General features: G+C 40.9%; 1 protein-coding gene across 1 annotated transcript in view; it reads right to left on the bottom strand.

Annotated features, from left to right (window-relative positions):
- The window catches only part of LOC139382888 (solute carrier family 23 member 1), a 73,365-nt gene that overhangs the window by 39,201 nt on the left and 8,321 nt on the right, over positions 1 to 25,843 (bottom strand). Inside the window, exons 3-4 of the mRNA XM_071127143.1 lie at positions 19,183 to 19,340; positions 14,916 to 15,087 (exon numbers count right to left, since the gene is read on the bottom strand). Coding sequence (XP_070983244.1) covers positions 14,916 to 15,087; positions 19,183 to 19,340 — 330 coding nt within the window. The remainder of the gene's footprint in view (positions 1 to 14,915; positions 15,088 to 19,182; positions 19,341 to 25,843) is intronic.

Raw genomic sequence — 25,843 nt, 5'->3', positions numbered from 1 at the left:
GATTTTTGAATAACTACCCCATCTCTGTACCCCACACATACAATTATCTGTAAGGTCCCTCAATCAAGTAGTGAATTTCAAGCACAGATTCAACAACAAAGACCAGGGAGGTTTTTCAATGCCTCGCAAAGAAGGGAACCGATTGGTAGATGTGTTTAAAAAATGTAAAAAATAAGTAGATGCTGAATATCCCTTTGAGCATGGTGAAGTTATTAATCAGGCCTTGGATGGTGTATCAATACGGGGTGGCAGGTAGCCTAGTGGTTAGAGCGTTGGACTAGTAACCAAAATGTTGCAAGATCAAATCCCTGAGCCGAAAAGTTAAAAATATGTCGTTCTTCCCCTGAACAAGGCAGTTAACCCACTGTTCCTAGGCCGTCAATGAAAATAAGACTTTGTTCTTAACTGATTTGCCTAGTTAAATAAAAATAAATACACCTAGTCACTACAAAGATACAGGCGTCCTTCCTACCTCAGTTGTCGAAGAGGAAGTAAACTGCTTTGGGATTTGACCAATGTTGATTTAAAAACAGTTACAGAGTTTAATGGTTGTAATATGAGAAAACTGAGGATGGATCAACAACATTGTAGTTACTCTACAATACTAACCTAAATGACAGAGTGAAAAGAAGGAAGCATATACAGAATAAAAATATTCCAAAACATGCATATTGTTTGCAACAAGGCACTTTGGCAATACTGAACAAAATATTGGACAAAGAAATTAACTTTTTGTCCTGAATATGAAGTGTTTTGTTCGGGGCAAATCCAACAACAAATCACTGAGTACCACTCTTCATATTTTCAAGCATAGTGCTGGCTGCATTATGTTATTTGTATGCCTGTCATCGGCAAGGAATAAGGATTTTTTTGGGGATAAAAAGAAAAAGGAATACTAGGCAAAATCCAAGAGAAAAACTTGATTTCAGTCTGCTTTCTAACAGACACTGGGAGACTAATTCATATTTCAGAAGAACAATAACCTAAAACACAAGACCAAATGAACACTGGAATCACTTACCAAGACAACATTGATACCGGAGCGCCAAGTCTAGGACCAAAAGGCTCCTTATAACAGCTAGAACCCCAAAGCCACAAGACTGCTGAACAACTACTCAAATGGCCACTGGACTATTACAGTTTTTGTACACTGCTGCTACTCGCTGTTTATTATCTATGCATAGTCACTTCACCCCTACCTACATGTACAAATGACCTCTAACCTGTACCCCGCATACTGAATCGGTACCGGTACCCCCTGTATATGTTCTCATTGATGTTATGTTATTGTGTTACTTTTTATAATTTTTTTATTTAGTTTATTTGGTAAATATTTTCTTAACTCTTCTTGAACTGCACTGTTGGTTAAGGGCTTGTAAGTAAGCATTTCACGGTAAGGTTTACACTTGTTGTAGTCGGCGCATTGTGACAAATAAAGTTGGATTTTATTTGCTTTTATTTGATTTGAATGTTCCTGAGTGGCCTAATTACAGTTTTGACTTAATTAGGTATTGGCAAAACTTGAAAATGGCTGTCTAGAAATGGTCAACAATCAACTTGATAGAGCTTGAAGGATAAGAAATAATGCTCCAAAAGACTAACAGCAGAAATCAACACCGAAGGTGCTTCTATAAAGTATTCACTCAGGGGTCTTAAGAATTATGTCAATTAGCTATTTATTCATTAAATTATCTAGAAATGTTCAAACATTTCTAAAAATGTGTTTTCACTTTGTCATTATGGGGTATTGTGTGTAGATGAGTGAGAATTATATATTTTTTCAATCCATTTTGAATTCAGGCTGTAACACAACAAAATGTGGAATAAGTCAAGGGCTACTGTATGAATACTTTCTGAAGGCTTCGGAAATTATTCAGACCCCTTGACTTTTTCCACATATTGTTAGGTTACAGCCTTATTCTAAAATTGATTAAACAGTTTTTTGTCCTCATCGATCTAAACTCAACAAAAAAAAGAAACGTTCTTTTTTCAGGACCCTGTCTTTCAAAGATAATTCGTAAAATCCAAATAACTTCACTGTAAAGGATTTAAACACTGTTTCCCATGCTTGTTCAATGAACCATAAACAATTAATGAACAAGCACCTGTGGAACGGTGGTTAAGATAATAACAGCTTACAGACGGTAGGCATTTAAGGTCACAGTTATGAAAACTTAGGACACTAAAGTGGCCTTTCTACTGACTCTGAAAAACACCAAAAGAAAGATGCCCAGGGTCCCTGCTCATCTGTGTGAACGTGCCTTAGGCGTGCTGCAAGGAGGCATGAGGACTGCAAATGTGGCCAGGGCAATAAATGGCAATGTCCATACTGTGAGACACCTAAGACAGCGCTACAGGGAGACAAGAAGGACAGCTGATCGTCCTCGCAGTGGCAGACCACGTGTAACAACACCTGCATAGGATCGGTACATCCAAACATCACCCCTGCGGGACAGGTACAGGATGGCAACAACAACTGCTCTCCATCAGTGCTCAGACTGTCCGCAAAAGGCTGAGAGAGGCTGGACTGAGGGCTTGTAGGCAACAACGTCGCCTATGGGTACAAAACCACCGTCGCTGGACCAGACAGGACTGGCAAAGTCCTCTTCACTGACAAGTTGCGGTTTTGTCTCACCAGGGGTGATGGTCGGATTCGCATTTATCGTCAAAGGAATGAGCATTATACCGAAGCCTGTACTCTGGAGCGGGATCGATTTGGAGGTGGAGGGTCCGTCATGGTCTGGGGTGGTGTGTCACAGCATCATTGGACTGAGATTGTTGTCATTGCAGGCAATAGCAACGCTATGTGTTACAGGGAAGACTTCCTCCTCCCTCATGTGGTACCCTTCCTGCAGGCTCATCCTGACATGACCCTCCAGCATGACAATGCCACCAGTCAATATAACTATTTGTTCAGCACTTTTGAAATGTAAAAATTATACTAATAATTTAAGCTATATTTAACTAGGCAAGTCAGTATCTCAGACAACTGAGATAGGAAGGACGCCTGTATCTTTGTAGTGACTAGGTGTATTTATTTTATTTTATTTTAACTAGGCAAGTGAGTTAAGAACAAATTCTTATTTACAATGACAGCCTACCGGGGGAACAGTGGGTTAACTGCCTTGTTCAGGGGCAGAGCAACAGATTTTTACCTTGTCAGCTCGTGGATTCAGCTCGTGGATTCCACCCCAAAATGTACAGCGACACTATTTATACAGTATTCTCCTTGTATACCAAGTCAGAACCATGGGATAAATTAAGGGGGAAAATAAGCAGACCATATTTGATGATGACATTTCTCTAAAACAGGCTATAGGCTACATCAAGTCAGAACAGTAGGCAAAGTTCTGCGGGGAAAGGGACCAAATTATTAGGGTTAGGCACATGGCCTACTAACAGCTTTCTACACAATATACACTTAGCATTAATTTCTTAGCTACAGTATACATATCTCCCTGACATATTACATAATACACTGCTCAAAAAAATAAAGGGAACACTAAAATAACACATCCTAGATCTGAATGAATGAAATATTCTTATTAAATACTTTTTTCTTTAAATAGTTGAATGTGCTGACAACAAAATCACACAAAAATTATCAATGGAAATCAAATTTATCAACCCATGGAGGTCTGGATTTGGAGTGACACTCAAAATTAAAGTGGAAAACCACACTACAGGCTGATCCATCTTTGTAATGTCCTTAAAACAAGTCAAAATGAGACTCAGTAATGTGTGTGGCCTCCACGTGCCTGTATGACCTCCCTACAACGCCTGGGCATGCTCCTGATGAGGTGGCGGATCGTCTCCTGAGGGATCTCCTCCCAGACCTGGACTAAAGCATCCGTCAACTCCTGGACAGTCTGTGGTGCAATGTGGCGTTGGTGGATGGAGCGAGACATGATGTCCCAGATGTGCTCAATTGGATTCAGGTCTGGGGAACGGGCGGGCCAGTCCATAGCATCAATGCCTTCCTCTTGCAGGAACTGCTGACACACTCCAGTCACATGAGGTCTAGCATTGTCTTGCATTAGGAGGAACCCAGGGCCAACCGCACCAGCATATGGTCTCACAAGGGGTCTGAGGATCTCATCTCTGTACCTAATGACAGTCAGGCTACCTCTGGAGAGCACATGGAGGGCTGTGCGGCCCCCCAAAGAAATGCCACCCCACACCATGACTGACCCACCGCCAAACCGGTCATGCTGGAGGATGTTGCAGGCAGCAGAACGTTCTCCACGGCGTCTCCAGACTCTGTCACGTGCTCAGTGTGAACCTGCTTTCATCTGTGAAGAGCACAGATGAATTATTTTTTTGAGCAGTGTATATGTTGCAGCATACAAGACATTTCTGGACTCGTTGTTGTGCTGTGCTTACTCAAATAGGAAGGTGGAGCGGCGGTTCTTTTTGTGGGCAAATTTTGTCATCAAACTTTGTCATCAAAGTCTGGCATCCTCTGGATTTATGGTGATTTCAAGACAACTGGGACCTTGGAAAAAAACTAGGTTGAATCATGACATCAGTGATCTTCAGGTCAGAGGTCTAGAATGAGGCTTGAGTTCCCGACTTGGAATTCTGGATGACCATCCAAAACGTATTTTCCCAGTCAGAGCTAATTTTTTCCCAGTTGACTTGGACTCACTGAAGTCTGAGATTTTCCAGTTCCAATTTTCCAGTTGTCTTGAACGTGGCAGAAGTCATGCTGGATTGACAGCATGGCCACCATATTCAACCTTTTCTGGCTCATGGTGTTGCGTGTGAATGTTTATCCTTTTAAGAATGGAAAAAATATCCTTTCAGATAGATGTTTTAAATCCTTTAACCCAAACTTGGAACACACTCCCGCTCCACTGAATAGCAGGCATGGGACGCAAAATAGTGATTGCTTTGCAACGCTTGCAGTTAGCCACTGTTTCCTTCAAAAACCAATCACTGTTGAATTTGTTATTTCCGATGAGCACCGATACATTTAATCTAGAATTTATTTTCATATGACAAGGATTGAAAAGGATTTGCCAGTAGATTTGTCAACATGATTCATGATGATAACTGCTTGTCTAGCTTGCTAGCTAAGGTTTGAAAATATGATGTTGACAAGATCAGTCCAATCAAAGCTATGGTAGATATAACGTGATTTGACAATTTTATCTGTGGCCAATGACCTTGAGCCTTCTTGGATGGGCACTTCTAATTTACATCTATTGCAGCATCCAAGGGGGCTTGAACTGCCTAGCTCGCCCTGTAGATTCTGCAGTGACGTAGTGTCCCCATGAGTGACAGTACACTGCGCCAATCACAGCGCAACTAGTGAAGATTACCAATATATACACTCTGTATTTTCTGCTGGATGCCCCTCCACCACAGAAAGCACTGAGATAGGCTTGAACACCTGCACTTTGGAGCTGCCTTACTCAATATAGCAAGAAAGAGACCATGGTTGTATGAGGCTTTATTCACTCAATTAATTTGTTTTTACAGTGTTTGCAAACTGATATGTGACTCATTTATTTAATTTTCTTTAGCTAAACAGGTGGGGCTCTGAATGACGGTTTGCCACTGTATTGGGGGCATCCTGGGATGTGCTTTTGTATGTAATTGCTGTAAGAGCAAGTTAGCTAGCACGCTCTAATTGTAATGATCACATTATTTCATATTTGTCAAATTCAACTCCATCTTTCATCGAATCAGATGGCTTATTCATCACAAAACTATTTGATGTTGCCATTTATTTTATGATTATTTCATTGGCAAAGTGGGCAAACTTAGGCAGGAAATGCCCACAACGAACAGTAAGCAATTGTATTCATGAGTAAAAAAACAAATAATGAAAGAAAAGCATTGCAAGTTTGAATTGTGTCAAGTTAGTGTGGGAGAGTGATAAAAATTATTGTTATCGATCAATAGTGACAAACCTCGCATTGACGACTTAAATGGAAAGCTACTGAGGATGGTAGCTGATTATAGCCACTCCTATCTGTCATATTTTTAATTTGAGCCTAGAGGAAAGTCTTTGTCCTCAGGCCTGGAGGGAAGCTAAAGTAATTCCGCTACCCAGGAGTGGTAAAGCGGCCTTTACTGGTTCTAACAGCAGACCTATCAGCTTGCTGCCAGCTCTTAGCAAAATAAATTGTGTTTGACCAAATAAAATGCTATTTCTCTGTTTATTTATTTATTTTTATTTCACCTTTATTTAACCAGGTAGGCTAGTTGAGAACAAGTTCTCATTTACAACTGCGACTTGGCCAAGATAAAGCATAGCAGTGTGAACAGACAACAACACAGAGTTACACATGGAGTAAACAATAAACAAGTCAATAACACAGTGGAAAGAAAAAAAGAGTCTATATACATTGTGTGCAAAAGGCATGAGGAGGTAGGCGGATAATTACAATTTGCAGATTAACACTGGAGTGATAAATGATCAGATGTTCATGTGCAGGTAGAGATACTGGTGTGCAAAAGAGCAGAAAAGTAAATAAATATAAACAGTATGGGGATGAGGTAGGTAAATTGGGTGGGCTATTTACCGATGGACTATGTACAGCTGCAGTGATTGGTTAGCTGCTCAGATAGCAGATGTTTGAAGTTGGTGAGGGAGATGAAAGTCTCCAACTTCAATGATTTTTGCAATTCGTTCCAGTCACAGGCAGCAGAGAACTGGAAGGAAAGGCGGCCAAATGAAGTGTTGGCTTTAGGGATGATCAGTGAGATACACCTGCTGGAGCGCGTGCTATGGGTGGGTGTTGCCATCGTGACCAGTGAACTGAGATAAGGCGGAGCTTTACCTAGCATGGACTTGTAGATGACCTGGAGCCAGTGGGTCTGGCGACGAATATGTAGCGAGGGCCAGCCGACTAGAGCATACAGGTCGCAGTGGTGGGTGGTGTAAACAAATTAACAATATACTTTCAGCATGCTTATTGAGAAGGGCACTCAACATGTACTGCACTGACACAAATGACTGATGATTGGTTGAAAGAAATTGATAATAATAAGATTTAGGGAGCTGTACTGTTAGATTTCAGTGCATCCTTTGATATTATTGACCATAACCTGTTGTTGAAAATGGCTTTTCAACCTCTGCCATGTCATGGATTCACAGCAATCTATCTAATATAATTCAGAGGGTTTTCTTTAATGGATGCTTCTCTAATGTCAAACATGTAAAGTGTGCTGTACCGCAGGGCAGCTCTCTAGGCCCTCTACTCTTTTTAATTTTTTTACCAATGACCTGACACTGGCATTAAACAAAACATGTGTGTCCATGTATGCTGATGAGTCAACCATAGACACATCAGCAACCACAGCAAATGAAGTTACTGAAACTCTTAACAAAGAGTTGCAGTCTGTTTTAGAATGGGTGGCCAGGAATAAACTGGTCCTGAACATCTCTAAAACTAAGGCCATTGTATTTGGTACAAATCATTCCTTAAGTTCTAGATCTCAGCTGAATCTGCTAATGAATGGTGTGGCTGTTGAACAGGTTGAGGAGACTAAATTACTCGGTGTTACCTTAGATTGTAAACTGTCATGGTCAAAACATATAGATTCAATGGTTGTAAAGATGGCGAGAGGTCTGGCCGTAATAAAGAGATGCTCTGCTTTTTTGACACCACACTCCAAAAAGCAAGTTCTGCAGGCTCTAGTTTTGTCTAATCTTGATTATTGTCCAGTTGTGTGGGCCAGTGCTGCAAGGAAAGACCTCGTTAAGCTGCATCTGGCCCAGAACAGAGCGGCACATTTTGCTCTTAATTGTAATCAGAGAGCTGATATAAATACTATGCATGCCAGTCTCTCTTGGCTAAGAGTTGAGGAGAGACTGACTGCATCACTTCTTATTTTTTATAAGAAACAGTAATGTGTTGAAAATCCCAAATTGTTTGCATAGTCAACTTACACACAGCTATGACACACACACTTCTCCCACCAGACATACCACCAGGGGTCTTTTCACAGTCCCCACATCCAGAACACATTCAAGAAAGCGTACAGTATTATATAGAGCCATTTTTGCATGGAACTTCCTTCCATCTTATATTGCTCAAATAAACAGAAAACCTGGTTTCAAAAAACAGATAAAGCAACACCTCGCTGCACAACACCTCTCCCTCATTTGACCTAGATAGTTTGTGTGTATGCATTGATACAGTGCCTTGCGAAAGTATTCGGCCCCCTTGAACTTTGCGACCTTTTGCCACATTTCAGGCTTCAAACATAAAGATATAAAACTGTATTTTTTGTGAAGAATCAACAACAAGTGGGACACAATCATGAAGTGGAACGAAATTTATTGGATATTTCTAACTTTTTTAACAAATCAAAAACGGAAAAATTGGGCGTGCAAAATTATTCAGCCCCCTTAAGTTAATACTTTGTAGCGCCACCTTTTGCTGCGATTACAGCTGTAAGTCGCTTGGGGTATGTCTCTATCAGTTTTGCACATCGAGAGACTGAAATTTTTTCCCATTCCTCCTTGCAAAACAGCTCGAGCTCAGTGAGGTTGGATGGAGAGCATTTGTGAACAGCAGTTTTCAGTTCTTTCCACAGATTCTCGATTGGATTCAGGTCTGGACTTTGACTTGGCCATTCTAACACCTGGATATGTTTATTTTTGAACCATTCCATTGTAGATTTTGCTTTATGTTTTGGATCATTGTCTTGTTGGAAGACAAATCTCCGTCCCAGTCTCAGGTCTTTTGCAGACTCCATCAGGTTTTCTTCCAGAATGGTCCTGTATTTGGCTCCATCCACCTTCCCATCAATTTTAACCATCTTCCCTGTCCCTGCTGAAGAAAAGCAGGCCCAAACCATGATGCTGCCACCACCATGTTTGACAGTGGGGATGGTGTGTTCAGGGTGATGAGCTGTGTTGCTTTTACGCCAAACATAACGTCTTGCATTGTTGCCAAAAAGTTCAATTTTGGTTTCATCTGACCAGAGCACCTTCTTCCACATGTTTGGTGTGTCTCCCAGGTGGCTTGTGGCAAACTTTAAACGACACTTTTTATGGATATCTTTAAGAAATGGCTTTCTTCTTGCCACTCTTCCATAAAGGCCAGATTTGTGCAATATACTGATTGTTGTCCTATGGACCGAGTCTCCCACCTCAGCTGTAGATCTCTGCAGTTCATCCAGAGTGATCATGGGCCTCTTGGCTGCATCTCTGATCAGTCTTCTCCTTGTATGAGCTGAAAGTTTAGAGGGACGGCCAGGTCTTGGTAGATTTGCAGTGGTCTGATACTCCTTCCATTTCAATATTATCGCTTGCACAGTGCTCCTTGGGATGTTTAAAGCTTGGGAAATCTTTTTGTATCCAAATCCGGCTTTAAACTTCTTCACAACAGTATCTCGGACCTGCCTGGTGTGTTCCTTGTTCTTCATGATGCTCTCTGCACTTTTAACGGACCTCTGAGACTATCACAGTGCAGGTGCATTTATACGGAGACTTGATTACACACAGGTGGATTGTATTTATCATCATTAGTCATTTAGGTCAACATTGGATCATTCAGAGATCCTCACTGAACTTCTGGAGAGAGTTTGCTGCACTGAAAGTAAAGGGGCTGAATAATTTTGCACGCCCAATTTTTCAGTTTTTGATTTGTTAAAAAAGTTTGAAATATCCAATAAATGTTGTTCCACTTCATGATTGTGTCCCACTTGTTGTTGATTCTTCACAAAAAAATACAGTTTTATATCTTTATGTTTGAAGCCTGAAATGTGGCAAAAGGTCGCAAAGTTCAAGGGGGCCGAATACTTTCGCAAGGCACTGTATGTAGGCTACGTGTACCTTTAAAGAAAATGGAAGTAGTTCTGTCCTTGAGCTGTTCTTGACTATTGATGTTCTGTATTATGTCATTCTGTATTATATGTCATGTATTGTGTGAACCCCAGGAAGAGAAACAGCTGCTATTGCAACAGCTAATGGGGATCCTAATAAAATACCAAAATACCAAATACCAAATCTCCCTGCTAATGCACAGTTATTTCCATGCTAACAGACTAATCATGAATCTACAACCATCAACATACTGTTGTCTAATGTGCCTCCTGGTGTCTATCGTCAGGTGTTTACATTTATTGTATTTTAAATGTTTTGTCATTGTTATGACATTTGATTACAAAATACCTAGTCTGATATTGACATGGATGCGACGAATCACAAATCTACAGCCATCAACATCCTGTTGTCCTGCACATCTACACTGCATTCAGAAAGTATTCAGACCCCTTGAATTTTTCCACATTTTAAGTCACAGCCTTATTATAAAATGTTTTTTTTTAACTCTACAATCTACACACAATATCCCAAAATGAAAAAGCGAAAACAGGTTTTTAGAAATGTTTGCAAATGTATTTAAAAAAAATAGATACCTTATTTACATGAGTATTCAGACCCTTTGCTATGAGCCTCGAAATTGACCTGTTCAGGTGCATCCTGTTCCCATTGATCATCCTTGAGATATTTCTACAACTTGATTGGAGTCCACCTGCGGTAAATTAAATTGATTGGACATGATTTGGAAATCCACACACCTGTCTATATAAGGTCCCATGATTGACAGTGCATGTCAGAGAAAAAACCAAGCCCAGAGGTCAAAGGAATTGTCCGTAGAGCTCTGAGACAGGATTGTGTCGAGGCACAGATCTGGGGAAGGGTACCAAAAAAGGTCCGTAAGTACACATTCTCCCTAATTTTGATCTTGCTTCATCCCAACAGGCTTGGGAGGCAAAGGTCGAGTCATGAGTGCTCCGAAACATGACCCGCCAAGCCACGCTTCCTAACACTTAACCCAGATGCCAGCCGCACAAATGTGTCGGAGGAAACACCTTTCAACTGACAACCGTGGTCAGCCTGCAGGCGCCTGGCCCGCCCCAAGGAGTCGCTACAGCGCGATGAGCCAAGTAAAGCTCCCTGTCCAAACCCTCCCCTAACCCGGATGATGCTGGGCCAATTGTGCACCACCCTATGAGACTCCCGATCATTTCCACCTAAAGGACTCTCAGACCAAGAGAAACAAGAATCTCTGATCTGATGAAACCAACATTGAACTCTTTGGCATGAATGCTAAGCATCCCATCTGGAGGAAACCTGGCACTATCCCTACGGTGAAGCGCGGTGGTGGAAGCATCATGCTGTGGGAATGTTTTTCAGTGGCAGGGACTGGGAGACTAGTCAGAATCGAGGGAAAGATGAACAGAGGAGAGAGATCCTTGATGAAAAAAGAGAGATCCTTGATGAAAACCTGCTCCAGAGCGCTCAGGACATCAGACTGGGGCGAAGGTTCACCATCCAACAGGACAACGACCCTAAGCACACAGCCAAGGCAACGCAGGAGTGGCTTCAGGACAAGTTTCTGAATGTCCTTGAGTGGTCCAGCCAGAGCCCAGACTTGAACACAATCAAACATATCTGGAGAGACTGAAAATGGCTGTGCAGCCTTGCTCCCCATCCATCCTGATAGAGCTTGAGAGGATCTGCAGAGAAGAATGGGGGAAACTCCCCAAATACAGGTGTGCCAAGCTTGTAGCTTCTACCCAAGACTCAAGGCTGTAATCGCTGCCAAAGGTGCTTCAACGGTGTACTGAGTAAAGGGTCTGAATACTTGTGATATTTAATTTTATAAATATATTTATATATTTGAAAAATGTCTAAAAAATATTTTTGCTTTGTCTTTATGGGGCATTGTGAGTAGATTGATGAAGAAAAAAAACAATTTAATACATTTCAGTATAACGCTATAACGTAATGAAATGTTGAAATAGTCAAGGGGTCCGAATACATCCCGAATGCACTGTAATGTGCTTCTATTGTCAGAATAAATACCAAGCAACTGGGGCTGCTGGCTGGGCATTGTACGATCACATCTGTTACACCTATTAAAATCAATCAATATTCCCTATGAACATCCATCAACATTCACTATAAACATCTATCAACATGTTTTAGGGTGAACGTTTTAGGTTGAATGTTTTAGGGTGTGTTGTGAATTGTAAAACAAAAAAAAACACATAAAACCTGTCTTGTCAATGTGTAAAAGATGTATTGGGTGGAATTACTGTCCAGACTTGTCTTCGCTAAACTACCAATGTTTTCAATCAAATATTTTGGGTGAAGCAGTGAATACACAGCACACATGCACTGAATTGCAAACTATTTAAGGTAATTAATCTTACCTAAGCCCTAAAATCCCTAAAAAGTCAATGTCAAGTATATTTGTAAGGGCCTCCCTTGAGGACTAGGTGTAGTTTCTAATGACTTTTAAGGCTTATATAAGAGGCTCATACCTGATGGGGGCTAAAATATTTGAAGTGCTCTGTGACAAGTTGCAGCTGAGGATACATATTGAATTTTTAAAGTCTTACAGTCAGAAGTGTAAGCATGTAAACAACAGAAACTTAGTGAAAGAAAAGACAGTTTGATTTAGAGTCCTGGGTTTCTTGGATATGAGTAATTTCAGACAGTTGGTTAGCTTTTTAGCACTCACTATTGGATATAGACACAGTACATACAGAGTTGTAGTGGGGGATATACGCAGGGATATTAAGATGTACAGTATACCCCCAAAAATGTCATTGGGCATTGCAAATACTCATACTCATATTCTTAATCTCCACTGATGCGTATACAAGTAGTATAGCTGAAGTATACCCCGTATCAATTATGTAATTCAATAGAGAAATAATGTACAAAGTAGCCTACACAATCGCAAAGCACGTGAACTATATTCACATGCACCAGGCACACATAGCTAGTTTCACCGGAATATCAGACAACAAGAGCCTGCAGCTCTCAACTGGTTGTGGCATGGAGCAGCTCACAGAATTAAACGACATCGGTAGCGGTAGGGTAGGAAAGACGTTTCAATTATGATATCTACCAGTAAACGCTAACTAAGGCAACAATGGGTATGCAAACCAGGTATTCAAAAATTTTGGTCTGAAGTGTTCGTTAAATCTTTGCCATGCGCAATTCAGTCATCATGCACTGTAAAATAATATATATAGTTTCAACGAATTATTATTAGTAACTGGTTCCACAGCCTTGTTTTGATCACTTAACTTTTCGGTCCAAGTATTACCATTGTTGGCACAAATTTAGCTCCAACTTGAGAAAACGTAGGCAAAATATTCAGTCAATTTAAAATGATGTGTTTGCTCAATCTGTCTCATATGCTCATTCAACTAGAAATTATAATTTGTGAATTTTACCTACAAAAGGCTGTGGAATTAGTTAAACACCCACAATGCTTTTAACATATAATGTTTTCAACGTACATATTTGACACACGTTAACGTACAGGATTACATTGTGCATGTTCATTTACACACTAACTATTATGCATCATGTCGTCACCTGGGATTTGAACTTCAAACCTCCAGCTACACCACCATGTCTGTGTCAATTATCAGTTAATCTGACTATACTCTCATCATTGATTTGATTTACACTACCTATTTCAGCTATTTTCGTTTTTTAGTTATGGTTGTCTAATGTTGGTGGGGCATATTACTCTGTTTAAATTGTACTCCTTAATCACAATGATAAATAAAATAATCATGTTGAACATTAATTACTTTATAAATGAACATGCACAATGTAATCATGCAAATTTAAAATGTTGTATGTTATTAATAGCACTGTGTGCTACTTCTGCAGCCTTTTTTAGGTAAGATGCTCAGATAATAATTTTGAGTTAAATGAACATATGAGACAATTTGAGCAAACATAATTTTAAGTCGACAGATTTTTCTGCCTATGTTTTCTCAAGTTGGAGCTAAATTTAGGACATTTTTTTTAGGTAACACTAGGACCAAAAAGTTGAGTAAACAAAAAAATAACAACTACATTGTTTTTTTTACATTGGGTGCTGTTTGAGTGAACATTTCTAAAGGCTTTACCCCAAAATCTTCCCAATTAATTATTGACTGCAAAGTCTGATATCATGATGATTCGTATCAATCGGGAGGGCATTTGTTTAGCAAATTCTGCCATCCCATGTAGCCAAGGTGGAAAAATCTGCCTTTCTGGCCCTGAGAAAAGGCAGTTAACCCCAACAACAACTGCTCCCCGGGCGCCAATTATGTTGATTAAAGAAGCCCTTATGTTGATTAAAGAAGCCCTTATGTTGATTAAAGAAGCCCTTATGTTGATTAAAGAAGCCCCCCCACCGCTCTGATTCAGAGGGGTTGTATTAATTAATTAACACACATTTCGGTTGGCTGCATTCAGTTATGCAAATGACTAGGCACCCTCTTTCCTGACATTGTACAGTTCAGAAACATCGCTAGCCAAACAATATTTTGCTAGGTGCACAATTTAATGAAAGTGCACCCAACTATTTTATTTTACTAGGCAAGTCAGTTAAGAACAAATTCTTATTTACAATGATGGCCTACCCCAGCCAAACCCACGCTGGGCCAATTGGGCCCAGCCAAACCCACGCTGGGCCACGCCAGCCAAGCCCACACTGTGCCACGCTGGGGCAATTGTGCGCCGCCCTATGGGACTCCCAATCACACCAAGTTGTGATACAGCCTGGAATCAAACCAGGGTCTGTAGTGATGCCTCTAGCACTGAGATGAAGTGCCTTAGACTGCTGCACCACTCAGGAGCCTCAGTTTGAGACAGTTGACAATTTCATGCATGGAGAGAAGTAACATATTCTAACAAGTCATAAGTCAAACCATTATACCTGGATGCTGGATGTAAGGTGCTATCGACACTTAGTACAATTGATTTAGTGTACAGAGTGGTATGTACATGAGTTCAGACAGTGTGTTAGCAATATATCACTTACTCCCGACAAAAAAATACAATTTTATTTAGTCTTGATTTATATTGCTATGTGATATTAGTTCAGGAAGTTCTTTGTATATCACTTGTTGGTTCTAGACCGCAAACATACCTCTCTCATGCGTAACTTCCACACCTCATCAGAGTCCATTAGCAGGGAGCCAGTGGCATTTTGAAGCTGCTGGGACATGGCACTGGGGGCAGGGCACTGCCACTTAGGCAGAGCAAGTATGGCCAGAGTGGGGGTGATGAAGCTAAAGGTACCCCCCTGGAGGATTGGCAACCTGTGGAAAGAAAGATGCAATCAGTACCATGCATGGGTTAAGGATGGAATGGTCTGGTTCATCTACCAGTGGTCTGCCTGGTAGCAAATACGTTTTAAGATTAAAAGAGTACAACTACCCTGGGCTTTTTAGATGAGTTTAGTTAACCTTTGACCTAAAGATGTATAGATGCAGATTGTCAAAGAAGCTCAAGTTAACTCGATCACGACATACCCAATATTATCCCAATGTCGTCTCAATGGCCACGGAATGATTCCTGATATCTGGAGCCAAGAAATTATGTTTAGTAACGATAAGCTTAATTGAAATGGGTAGGTGGTTGGGTCGCTAGTAAGGTAGCTGGTTGGGTAGCTAGTAAGGTAGCTGGTTGGGTAGCTAGTAAGGTAGCTGGTTGGGTAGCTACTGTAGGTGCCTATTTGCCTGATTTCTTCCACTGGATGCATCCCTGGTCCAGTAGTTTTAGCCCTATACAACCAACCCATTTTGGTCTTACAACAGTTGAGATACACTGAGTGCAAAAAACATTAAGGACACCTGCTCTTTCCATGAAAGACTGACCAGGTGAATCCAGGTGAAAGCTATGATCCCTTATTGATGTCACTTGTTAAATCTACTTCAATCAGTGTAGATGAAGGGGAGGAGACAGGTTAAAGAAGGATTTTTAAGCCTTTAGACAATTGAGACATGGATTGTGTATGTGTGTCATTCAAAGGGTGAATGGGCCAGACAAATATTGAAGTGCTTTTAGTAAGTTCCAGGCGCACTGGTTTGTATCAAGAACTGCAACGCCATACTAAGAAGGTGTTCCTAATGTTTAGTCTACTCAGTGCATATTCAGTGTCATTACTGTATACTACTACAGGGTACACGTATTAGTTCAAACCAGCTTGAATAAATAAGGTTGCAATTAGGTTATGTTTATGATACATAACTGCTGGGCTGTGATAGACTCATCTGGGTGATTGTCGAGTCTTATAGTGATATAATACCATACTGACCAATCCTGCACCTGGGCTCTTCAGCTCTAACTCATGGAAACTCAACATAAGGCTTTGGACAGGAATCATTCTTAAACTGTGGTAGGCCCAGGTCCTAAACCTGTCTTCACTATACTGTACATTATGGCATTAAGCTGTCGGGAACTTTACTTTACTTAGAGCTGGAGACAGATATTTCCAAAAGGATTACCTAGATGGAAAAAGCAACGTCCCTTTTTCAGGACCCTGTCTTTCAAAGATCATTCGTAAAAATCCAAATAACTTCACAGATCTTCATTGTAAAGGGTTTTAACACTGTTTCCCATGCTTGTTCAATGAACCATAAACAATTAATGAACATGCACCTGTGGAACAGTTGTGAAGGTCACAGTTATGGTCAGAGTTATGAAAACTTAGGATATTAAAGAGGCCTTTCTACTGACTCTGAAAAACACCAAAAGAAAGATGCCCAGGTTCCCTGCTAATCTGTGTGAAAGGGCAATAAATTGCAATGTCCGTACTGTGAGACGCCTAAGACAGCGCTACGGGGAGACAGAATGGACAGCTGATCGTCCTTGCACGGGCAAACCATGCGCAACAACACCTGCACATAATCGGTACATCCAAACATCACACCTGCAGGACAGGTACAGGATGGCAACAACAACTGACAGAGTCACACCAGGAACGCACAATCCAGTGTGCTCAGACTGTCCGCAAAAGGCTGAGAGAGGACATCTCACAGCAAGAACTGGTCAATATGGTGCAGTCCATGAGGAGGACATACACTGCAGTACTTAATGCAGCTGGTGGCTACACCAGATACTGACTGTTACTTTTGATTTTGACCCCCCCCCCCCTTTGTTCAGGGATACATTATTCCATTCATGATAGTCACATGTCTGTGGAACTTGTTCAGTTTATGTCTCAGTTGTTGAATCTTGTTATGTTCATACAAATATTTACACATGTTCAGTTCGCTGAACATTAACGCAGTTGACAGTGAGATGACGTTTCTTTTTTTGATGAGTTTAGAGAAGGATTTATGTTAAGTTCAGATCGTTGTTTGGGTTCAGATCGCTGTTTCGGTTCAGATCTCTGTTTGGGTTCAGATGTGTGCACGATTGCGTGTCTACTCAAGCATGCATGCACACAGCCTTGTCTGTGTGTTCTTCTAAGCCTCTGCGGGTTTAAAGTAGGCTCCTACATGTGTTTGCATTTATACATCCTTGTGTCTATACACTGAGGCCTATACACTGAGTGTACAAAACATTAAGAACACCTTCCCACCTCCTCTTCATCTACACTGATTGAAGTGGATTAAACAAGTGACATCAATATGAGATCAAAGCTTTATCCTGGATTCACCTGGTCAGTCTAAGTCATGGAATGAGCAGGTGTTCTTTTTAAATCATGTGTATTTATCCTTTATTTAACTCGGCAAGTTATCACAGGTTAGGGTTTCTACATGGAGTGTACTACCTGTGGTTGGCACTGGAGAGCACCCGTGGGTTTCCTCTAGTATCCAGGTGACCCTGATTGGGCTTATTGGGATCACCTGCTTGATGACTATTTAGGTTCCTCTGTGGACTGGGCCAGCTGCTCAAGTCTCGTTCAGTGTTCCCTTGCTTTGTTGTTTTGATATGAAGCCCTTAAGTAAATATTCTGGATTTACCCTTACCTCTGCCTGCTGTGAATCTGTGCCTGGGTCAAAGTTCATACTAGCACTAATGTCAAACAAGTCAGTTAAGAACAAACTCTTATTTACAATGACGGCCTACCCTGGCCAAACCTGGACGATGCTGGGCCAATTGTGCACTACCCTATGCGACTCCCAATCACGGCAGGATGTGATTCAGCCTGGATTTGAACCAGGGACTGTAGTGATGCCACTTACACTGAAATGCAGTGCCTTAGACCACTGCGTCACACGGGAGTCCGAGTGGTGCAGCGGTTTTGTACAATCAGTGTATATATAAGTCGGAAGTTTACATTCACCTTAGCCAAAAACATTTAAACTCAGTTTTCACAATTCCTGACATTTAATCCTAGTAAAATTTCCCTGTTATAGGTCAGTTAGGATCGCCAATTTATTTTAAAACTGTGAAATGTTGGAATAAAAGTAAAGAGAATGATTTATTTCAACTTTTATTTATTTCATCACGTTCCCAGTGGGTCAGAAGTTTACATACACTCAATTAGTATTTGGTAGCATTGCCTTTAAATTGTTTATCTTGGGTCAAACGTTTCGGATAACCTTCCAGAAGCTTTCCACAATGAGTTAGGTGAATTTTTGGCCCATTCCTCCTGACAGAGCTGGTGTAACTGAGTCATGTTTGTAGGCCTCCTTGCTCGCACACGCTTTTTCAGTTCTGCCCACAAGTTTTCTATAGGATTGAGGTCAGTGCTTTGTGATGGCCACTCCAATACCTTGACCTTGTTGTGCTTAAGCCATTTTGCCACTTCTTTGGAAGTATAGTTGGGGTCATTGTTCATTTGGAAGACCCATTTGCGACCAAGCTTTAACTTCCTGACTGATGTCTTGAGATGTTGCTTCAATATATCCACATAATTTTCCTGCCTCATGATGCCAGCTATTTTGTGAAGTGCACCAGTCCCTCCTGCAGCAAAGCACCCTCACAACATGATGCTGCCACCCTCGTGCTTCACGGTTGGGATGATGTTCTTCTGCTTGCAAGCCTCCCCCTTTTTCCTCCAAACATAACGATGGTCATTATGGCCAAACAGTTCTATTTTTGTTTCCTCAGACCAGAGGACATTTCTCCAAAAAGTACGATCTTTGTCCCAATGTGCAGTTGCAAACTGTAGTCTGGCTTTTTATGACGGTTTTAGAGCAGTGGCTTCTCCCTTGCTGAGCGGCCTTTCAGGTTATGTCGATATAGGACTTGTTTTACTGTGGATAAAGATACTTTGGTATAGTAGATGTCCTAACCGACTTGCCATAACTATAGTTTGTTAACAAGAAATGTGTGGAGTTGTTGGGGTCATTAAAACTCATTTTTCAACCTAAGTGTATATAAACTTCTGACTTCAACTGTATGTGTGTGCCCTTATGTGAAAGGTAAGCTATTAAGGAAATGCCAAGAGGACTAACTACCTGGTTCCGATAGTGGTCTGAAGCAATGTGCACACACCCGACACAAAGAATATGGTGGAGATGAGTAGGCTCTTGGCGGCGTTGTTGTTTCCAATACAGAGAGGCTCGGCCAGGATCAGAGGCACTGCAATTATGCCACCGAATGCCAGGATATAATGCTGTTGACAGATGCAGAAGAAAGACCGAAAGGCGTACGCATGAAATGTCATGGTCCGAGTCACAGTATATTGTAAACAGATAACCCGTAACAACAGAACAACCCCTGAAAGACACATTGACATACCTGTCATGACTTGATATCACACACAAATACAAATGTCAGAACACACTGTTCTAATACTATTATGATTAGGCTACATTCACCTTTACTATTTTCCCCATTATTTTTCAGTCCAAACTTTTAAAGGGATAGTGAATAAGCCCTTTTTCTAGCTAACCAAAGTCAGAGTAACTCATGGATAACATTTATATGTTTATGGTACGTGAAGACTTCCAGCTGTTGCGCTCAAGCTAGTTAGCGATGGCTCACAAAACTACCTCCAAATTCCTTCAATCTGCACTCAATCAGAGACATAAAAATGGTATCCATATGTTCATCTGACTCTGGGTAAGTAGAAAAAGGGCTTCATTGCCTAAATCTATCACTATCCCTTTAAAGCTCTTCACAGGTTTTGGTTTAGCCTAGATCTCCCTTGGCCCAGGCCAAAACCACATTTCGCACATAACTTTCGCATAATGCGTTCATTGAAGTTGGATAACACCAACATTGGCCCAGGTCTTAGCTGGCCCTCCTCTTTTCAGTGGTAGCCTTTAATCACCCTAAACATCCGCCTGACCTTACAAACACATTGTTGAAATCAGTAGTGTGAAAACATATTTGCTGAATGACTACAGGATATGCATTTAATTGTCCCCTCAGCTCCTCTGTTACTTTCTTTGACATGTTAGGCCTGGGCTTTAAGCATGTAGGTGTGCCAATGCTTGTGTTATACTAGCATAACACAAGCATGGCAAAACATTTTAGTGGCCTCCCTCTTGACGGTGTAGAGAATTTTTTGTATGTTTTACAGTTAATTTCCTGCAATTCTACTCATTTTGCCATGGGGTAGAGAGCAAAAATGTGCTGTTTTGCAGGTAATTTCCTGCAATTCTGCACCTTTTGTAATGACTTATGCCATGTTAATATAATATGAGTGAGAATGACTAACAAAATCAATGGGGGCCCCCTGGAGGTTAGGGCCCTGCGTGCCCAGTCGGTATTCGGCCATGGTTAATACAAGTTTAGATAGCTGGCTAGACTAACTACCAATCTAAAAATTGGCAAAACTGCTGATGCACAACCAAATTTTGAATTTGCACCTGGTGTATTATTACTGCCAAGAGACCCCAACTGGGGCCCTAAGTGACCGATTATGTCGCTTATGCCTGGAACTGGATAGTCCAGTGTTGACACAGTGCAGTGGGAAAATACCCTATTAGTCGATAATGACATTTGGTTTAAAGGGAAAGGTCAGGATTTTGGCAATGAAGCTACATTAACAACAACAACAAAAATTTAAGCACAAAATAAGTTGTTAAATTACTAATAGGCCTACAATTAATATAACTACCGCTACCATTAATAATATAAGTTACTACATACATACAGTGGCGTCCAAACTTATTGACACCCTTGATAAAGATGAACAAAAATGATGTATAAAATAAGTCATTCAAATACTGAGCTATATTGTATGCTAAAAATACATATTATTTTATACTAATATAATTGCTCAGTCATATTTCTTTTATCAAAAAGGTAGGGTTCAAAATTATTGTCACCCCTGTTTTCAATACCCATCAATGTCTAACCTTGCAAGGATAACAACACTGATACTTTTTCTAAAATGTTTTATGAGTTGGAGAACACATTGGAAGGGATCTTAGATCATTCCTCCAAACAGAATCCTTCCAGATCCTTGATATCGTTTGTCTGCGCTTATGGACTGTCCTCTTCAATTCAATGGGTTTTAAGCCCGAAAACTGAGATGGACATTGAAAAATTATAATTTTGTTGTCAATTAATCATTTCTTTGTGGATTTTGATGTGTGTTTGGTGTTATTGTCTTGCTGGATAATACTGTTCACGTACTGTCAAGTTTCAACCTCCTGGCTGAGTCAACCAGGTTTTTGGTTAAAATGTCCTGGTACTGGATAAAGTTCATGATGCGGTTGACCTTAATAAGGGCCTGAGGACTTAGTGGAAGCAAAATAGCCCTATAACATCAAATATCCACCACCATATTTTACAGTAGCTACGGGGTAATTTTTTGCTCATGCATTCTCATTTCGTTGCCAAACCCACCGCTGGTGTGCGTAGCCAAGGAGCTCTATTTTCATGCTGTCCAACAAATGTAAACACCTGGACTTCACTAAACGACATTGGCACTTAGATTGGAACCGGTGCTTTGGTCAGATGACATGAAATTAGAGCTCTTTGGCCACACAACCAGGTTTGAGTTTGGTGTCAAAATTTATTTTTTAATTTTACTAGGCAAGTCAGTAAAGAACAAATTATTATTTTCAATGACAGCCTAGGAACAGTGGGTTAACTGCCTGTTCAGGGGTAGAATGACAGATTTCTACCTTGTCAGCTCAGGGATTTGAATTTGCAACCTTTTGGTTACTAGTCCAACACTCTAACCACTAGGCCACCCTGCTGCCCAAAATGAGAAAATATACGTGTATACGTGGGAAATGAAACTCTATTCCCTACATAGTGCACAGCTTTTGCCCTATAGGGACTCGTCACAAGTAGTGTACTAAAAAAGGAATAGGGTGCCAATTGGGCTTTATGGGTCCTGGTTAAAATGTGTACACTACATAGGAAATAGGGTGCCATTTCAGGCCCTATGGGTCCTGGTCAAATGTAGTGCACTACATAGGGAATAGGGTGCCATTTTAGACATCCTAGGACCCTCATGGTTTGCGAGATCCACTTCCTCCTTTATGTTTGTGTCTATCTTTTGACTAATCTCTGAAGGCCTTGTTCACAGGTGCCTTCAGAAAGTATTCAGACCCCTTGACTTTTTCCACATGTTTATATTACACACATATTATATTACAGCTTTATCCTATATTTTTTTTATTTTTTTTAATTACTCATCAATCTACACACAATACCCCATATTGACAAAGCAAAAACATTTTTTAATTTTTTTTTTTAAATATCACATTTAAATAAGTATTGAGACCCTTAACTCAGTACTTTGTTGAAGCACTTTTGGCAGAGATTACAGCATTGAGTCTTCTTGGGTATGACGCTACAAGCTTGGCACACCTGCATTTGAGGAGCTTCTCCCATTCTTCTCTGCAGATCCTCTCAAGCTCTATCAGGATGGATGGGGAGCGTTGCTGCACAGATATTTTCAGGTCTCTCCAGAGATGTTTGAACGTGTTCAAGTCCGGGCTCTGGCTGGGCCACTCAAGGACATTCAGAGACTTGTCCCGAAGCCACTCCTGCGTTGTCTTGGCCTTGTGCTTAGGGCTGTTGTCCTGTTGTAAGGTGAACCTTTGCCCCAGTCTGAGAGGTCCTGAGTGCTCTGGAGCAGGTTTTCATCAAGGATTTTTCTGTACTTTGCTCCGTTCATCTTTGCCTTGATCCTGACTAGTCTCCCAGTCCCTGCCGATGGCATCAGTCTGGCTACTCTACCATAAAGGCCTGATTGGGGGAGTATTGCAGAGATGGTTGTCCTTCCTTCTCCCATCTCCACAGAGAAACTCTAGAGCTCTGTCAGAGTGACCATCGGGTTCTTGGTCACCTCCCTGACGAAGGCCCTTCTCCCCCGATTGCTCAGTTTGGCTGGGCGGCCAGCTCTAGGAGGAGTCTTGGTGTTTCCAAACTTCTTTCATTTAAGAATGATGGAGGCCACTGCCTTCTTAAGGACTTTCAATGCTGCATAAATGTTTTGGTACCCTTCCCCAGATCTGTGCTTCAACACAATCCTGTCTCGGAGCTCTAAGGACAATTCCTTCAACCTCATGACTTGGTTTTTGCTCTGATATGCCTTGTCAACTGTGGGACCTTATATACCTTGTCAGCTTGGGGATTCAATCTTTTGGTTACTGGCCCAACGCTCTAACCACTACACTAGGCTACCTAGACAGGTGTGTGCCTTTCTAAATCATGTCCAATCAGTTGAATTTACCACAGGTGGACTCCAATTAAGTTGTAGAAACATCTCAAGGATGTTCAATGGAAACAGGATTCACCTGAGCTCAATTTTGAGTCTCATAGCAAAGGGTCTGAATACTTATGTAAATAAGGTATCTGTTTTTTATTTTTAATAAATTAGAAAAAAAATCTAAAATCCTGTTCTCACTTTGTCATTATGGGATATTGTGTGTAGATTGCTGAGGATTTAATGTAAGGTAACAAAATGTGATAAAGTCAAGGGGTCTGATTACTTTCCGAGGGCACTATATACTATATATCCTGACCTTATGCTGAGCCTTTGAGCTTATGCATCCTTGATGTCTGCTCAGGTCTTCCAGAAAGTGCTGGTCAATGCTATACACCAGAACTTCATGTTGAAGGGTCTGTCCAACCTCCTCATTATGGGAAATGTAACCCTATCAGTCCCGAGACCCAAGCAAAAATCTGCTTTTCATTTATCGAGTAATATTTATATTTAGCCTCACAATTAAGTATTTCACCATTTTATTTTCAGGACAACCAGGGCTACAGGTGAACACAGAACAATTTGATACAAACAGTTGCATTAATGAGTGGTATTGACAAATGTCAATTTAACTAATAGTGTCGTCAAAAGCAAAAACCTGATAAGACAATGATTTTATATGAATGCTGTCAGACTGGGATGGGCGACTGGCGGCACCTCTTTTGTAGGCCTGCCAACCAATGTTTTTTTGTGGGGGGGGGGGGGGGGGGGGGACGACTCAGTCGGTCTAAACTTATTGTTCAGAGTTAAAATAATAGAATGCACAAGGTGCAATTTCTAAATGTGTTCGTGCATCAGCAGTCACTCAATAGGCCCATGTCAGCTAAATTATTTTAGATAGAGGCCAGCTATCTGAAATTGTAGTAATCATAACCGAATTACCGACTGCGGTGGGCCCATTGATCATCAGTTGTCATATTAAAAACCGTAAACATTTGCCTCCACCCCCTATGGCAAAATGTGTAGAATTGAAGGAAATAGTGGCCCCACCCAATAAAACGTTTCCCCTCCCGGCTGGAAGTACAAAAATGGTTTGCTCTGTGGGAAATTCATATCCAGTGACAACTGTGTGAAGTTTGGAGTTTTTGACAGCAACTATGTGAGCTTATTAGAGTATCATAGACACAATGTCCTGGGATTTCCTATGATCTTCTGTGTAGAAGAACCTCTTGCTGTGAAAAAGTATTTGCCCCATTCTAATTTTCTCTGTTTTTGCATATTTTTATGATACTAAATGTTGTCAGATCTTCAACCAAAACCTAATATTTGATCAAAGGAACCTGAGTTTACAAATAACAACAACAAGAAATATATATATTTTTAAATGTAATTAACAAAGTTATGGAACACTCAATTCCCCTGGGTGAAAAAGTAATTTCCCACATATGCTCAATAACCGGTTGTGCCACCTTTAGCTGCAATGACAGCAACCAAATGCTTCCTGTTGATCAGTCTCTCACATCGCTGTGGAGGAATTTTGGCCCACTCTTGCATGTAGAACTGCTTTAACTCAGCAACATTTGTGGGTTGTCAAATATGAACTGCTTGTTTTAAGTCCTGCCACAACATCTCAATTGGGATTAGGTCTGAACTATGACTAGGCCATTCCAAAACTTCAAATGTGTTGCTTTTTAACCATTTTCATGTAGACTTGATTGTGTGTTTTTAATCATTGTTTTGCTGCATGACCCAGCTGTGCTTCAGCTCACAAACGGATGGCCTGACATTCTCCTGTAGAATTCTCTGATACAGAGCAGAATTCATGGTTCTTCTATTAAGGCAAGTCATCCAGGTCCTGAGGCAGCAAAACATCCCCAAACCATCACACTACCACCACCATGCTTGACCGTTGGTATGAGGTTTTTACTTTGGAATGCAGTGTTTAGTTTTCGCCAGACATAATGGGACCCATATCATCCAAAAATTTGACTCAAAATTGCAAAAAAACGCGGGGAAGCACCTGGATGATCATCAAGACTCTTGGAAGAATGTTCTATGGACAGATGAGTCGAAAGTATAACTTTTTTTTTTGCAGCTCAAACCATTCTGACTACAGACGTTTTTGTAAAAAATAACCGGCCCCTGGCTTCTTCGGGGTCCACCCTTGTCTCACAAACATCAGATGCAGAAGAAATAGAAGAAAAAGACTAATCCAATGGTACAACTCAGAAGTCTGTAGCTCAAGCAAACAATGTTTAAAATGTATAAAAGTCTTAAATCACTCCGGCACAATGGTGGTACTTATTAATTAAGATATGGGCTGTTTCCTGTCCATTATGTTTTTTACCTTTGAGGAATGGTGACATCAAATATGGGGTGACTTCGAAGTGAGTAAGGAAAGGCAGAGCAGGAGTGGCATGAGATGGGGACTTACAGTATATGACTGCTAGGAACCAGCATGCAGAACTATTTCCAAGAAATGCTATATGGGAAATGGTTAT

Source organism: Oncorhynchus clarkii, chromosome 2, assembly GCF_045791955.1.
Source record: "Oncorhynchus clarkii lewisi isolate Uvic-CL-2024 chromosome 2, UVic_Ocla_1.0, whole genome shotgun sequence".
NCBI classification, from domain to species: domain Eukaryota; kingdom Metazoa; phylum Chordata; class Actinopteri; order Salmoniformes; family Salmonidae; genus Oncorhynchus; species Oncorhynchus clarkii.
Note: the sequence above shows the minus strand (reverse complement) of the source record. Positions and strands in the feature narration are given on the sequence as shown.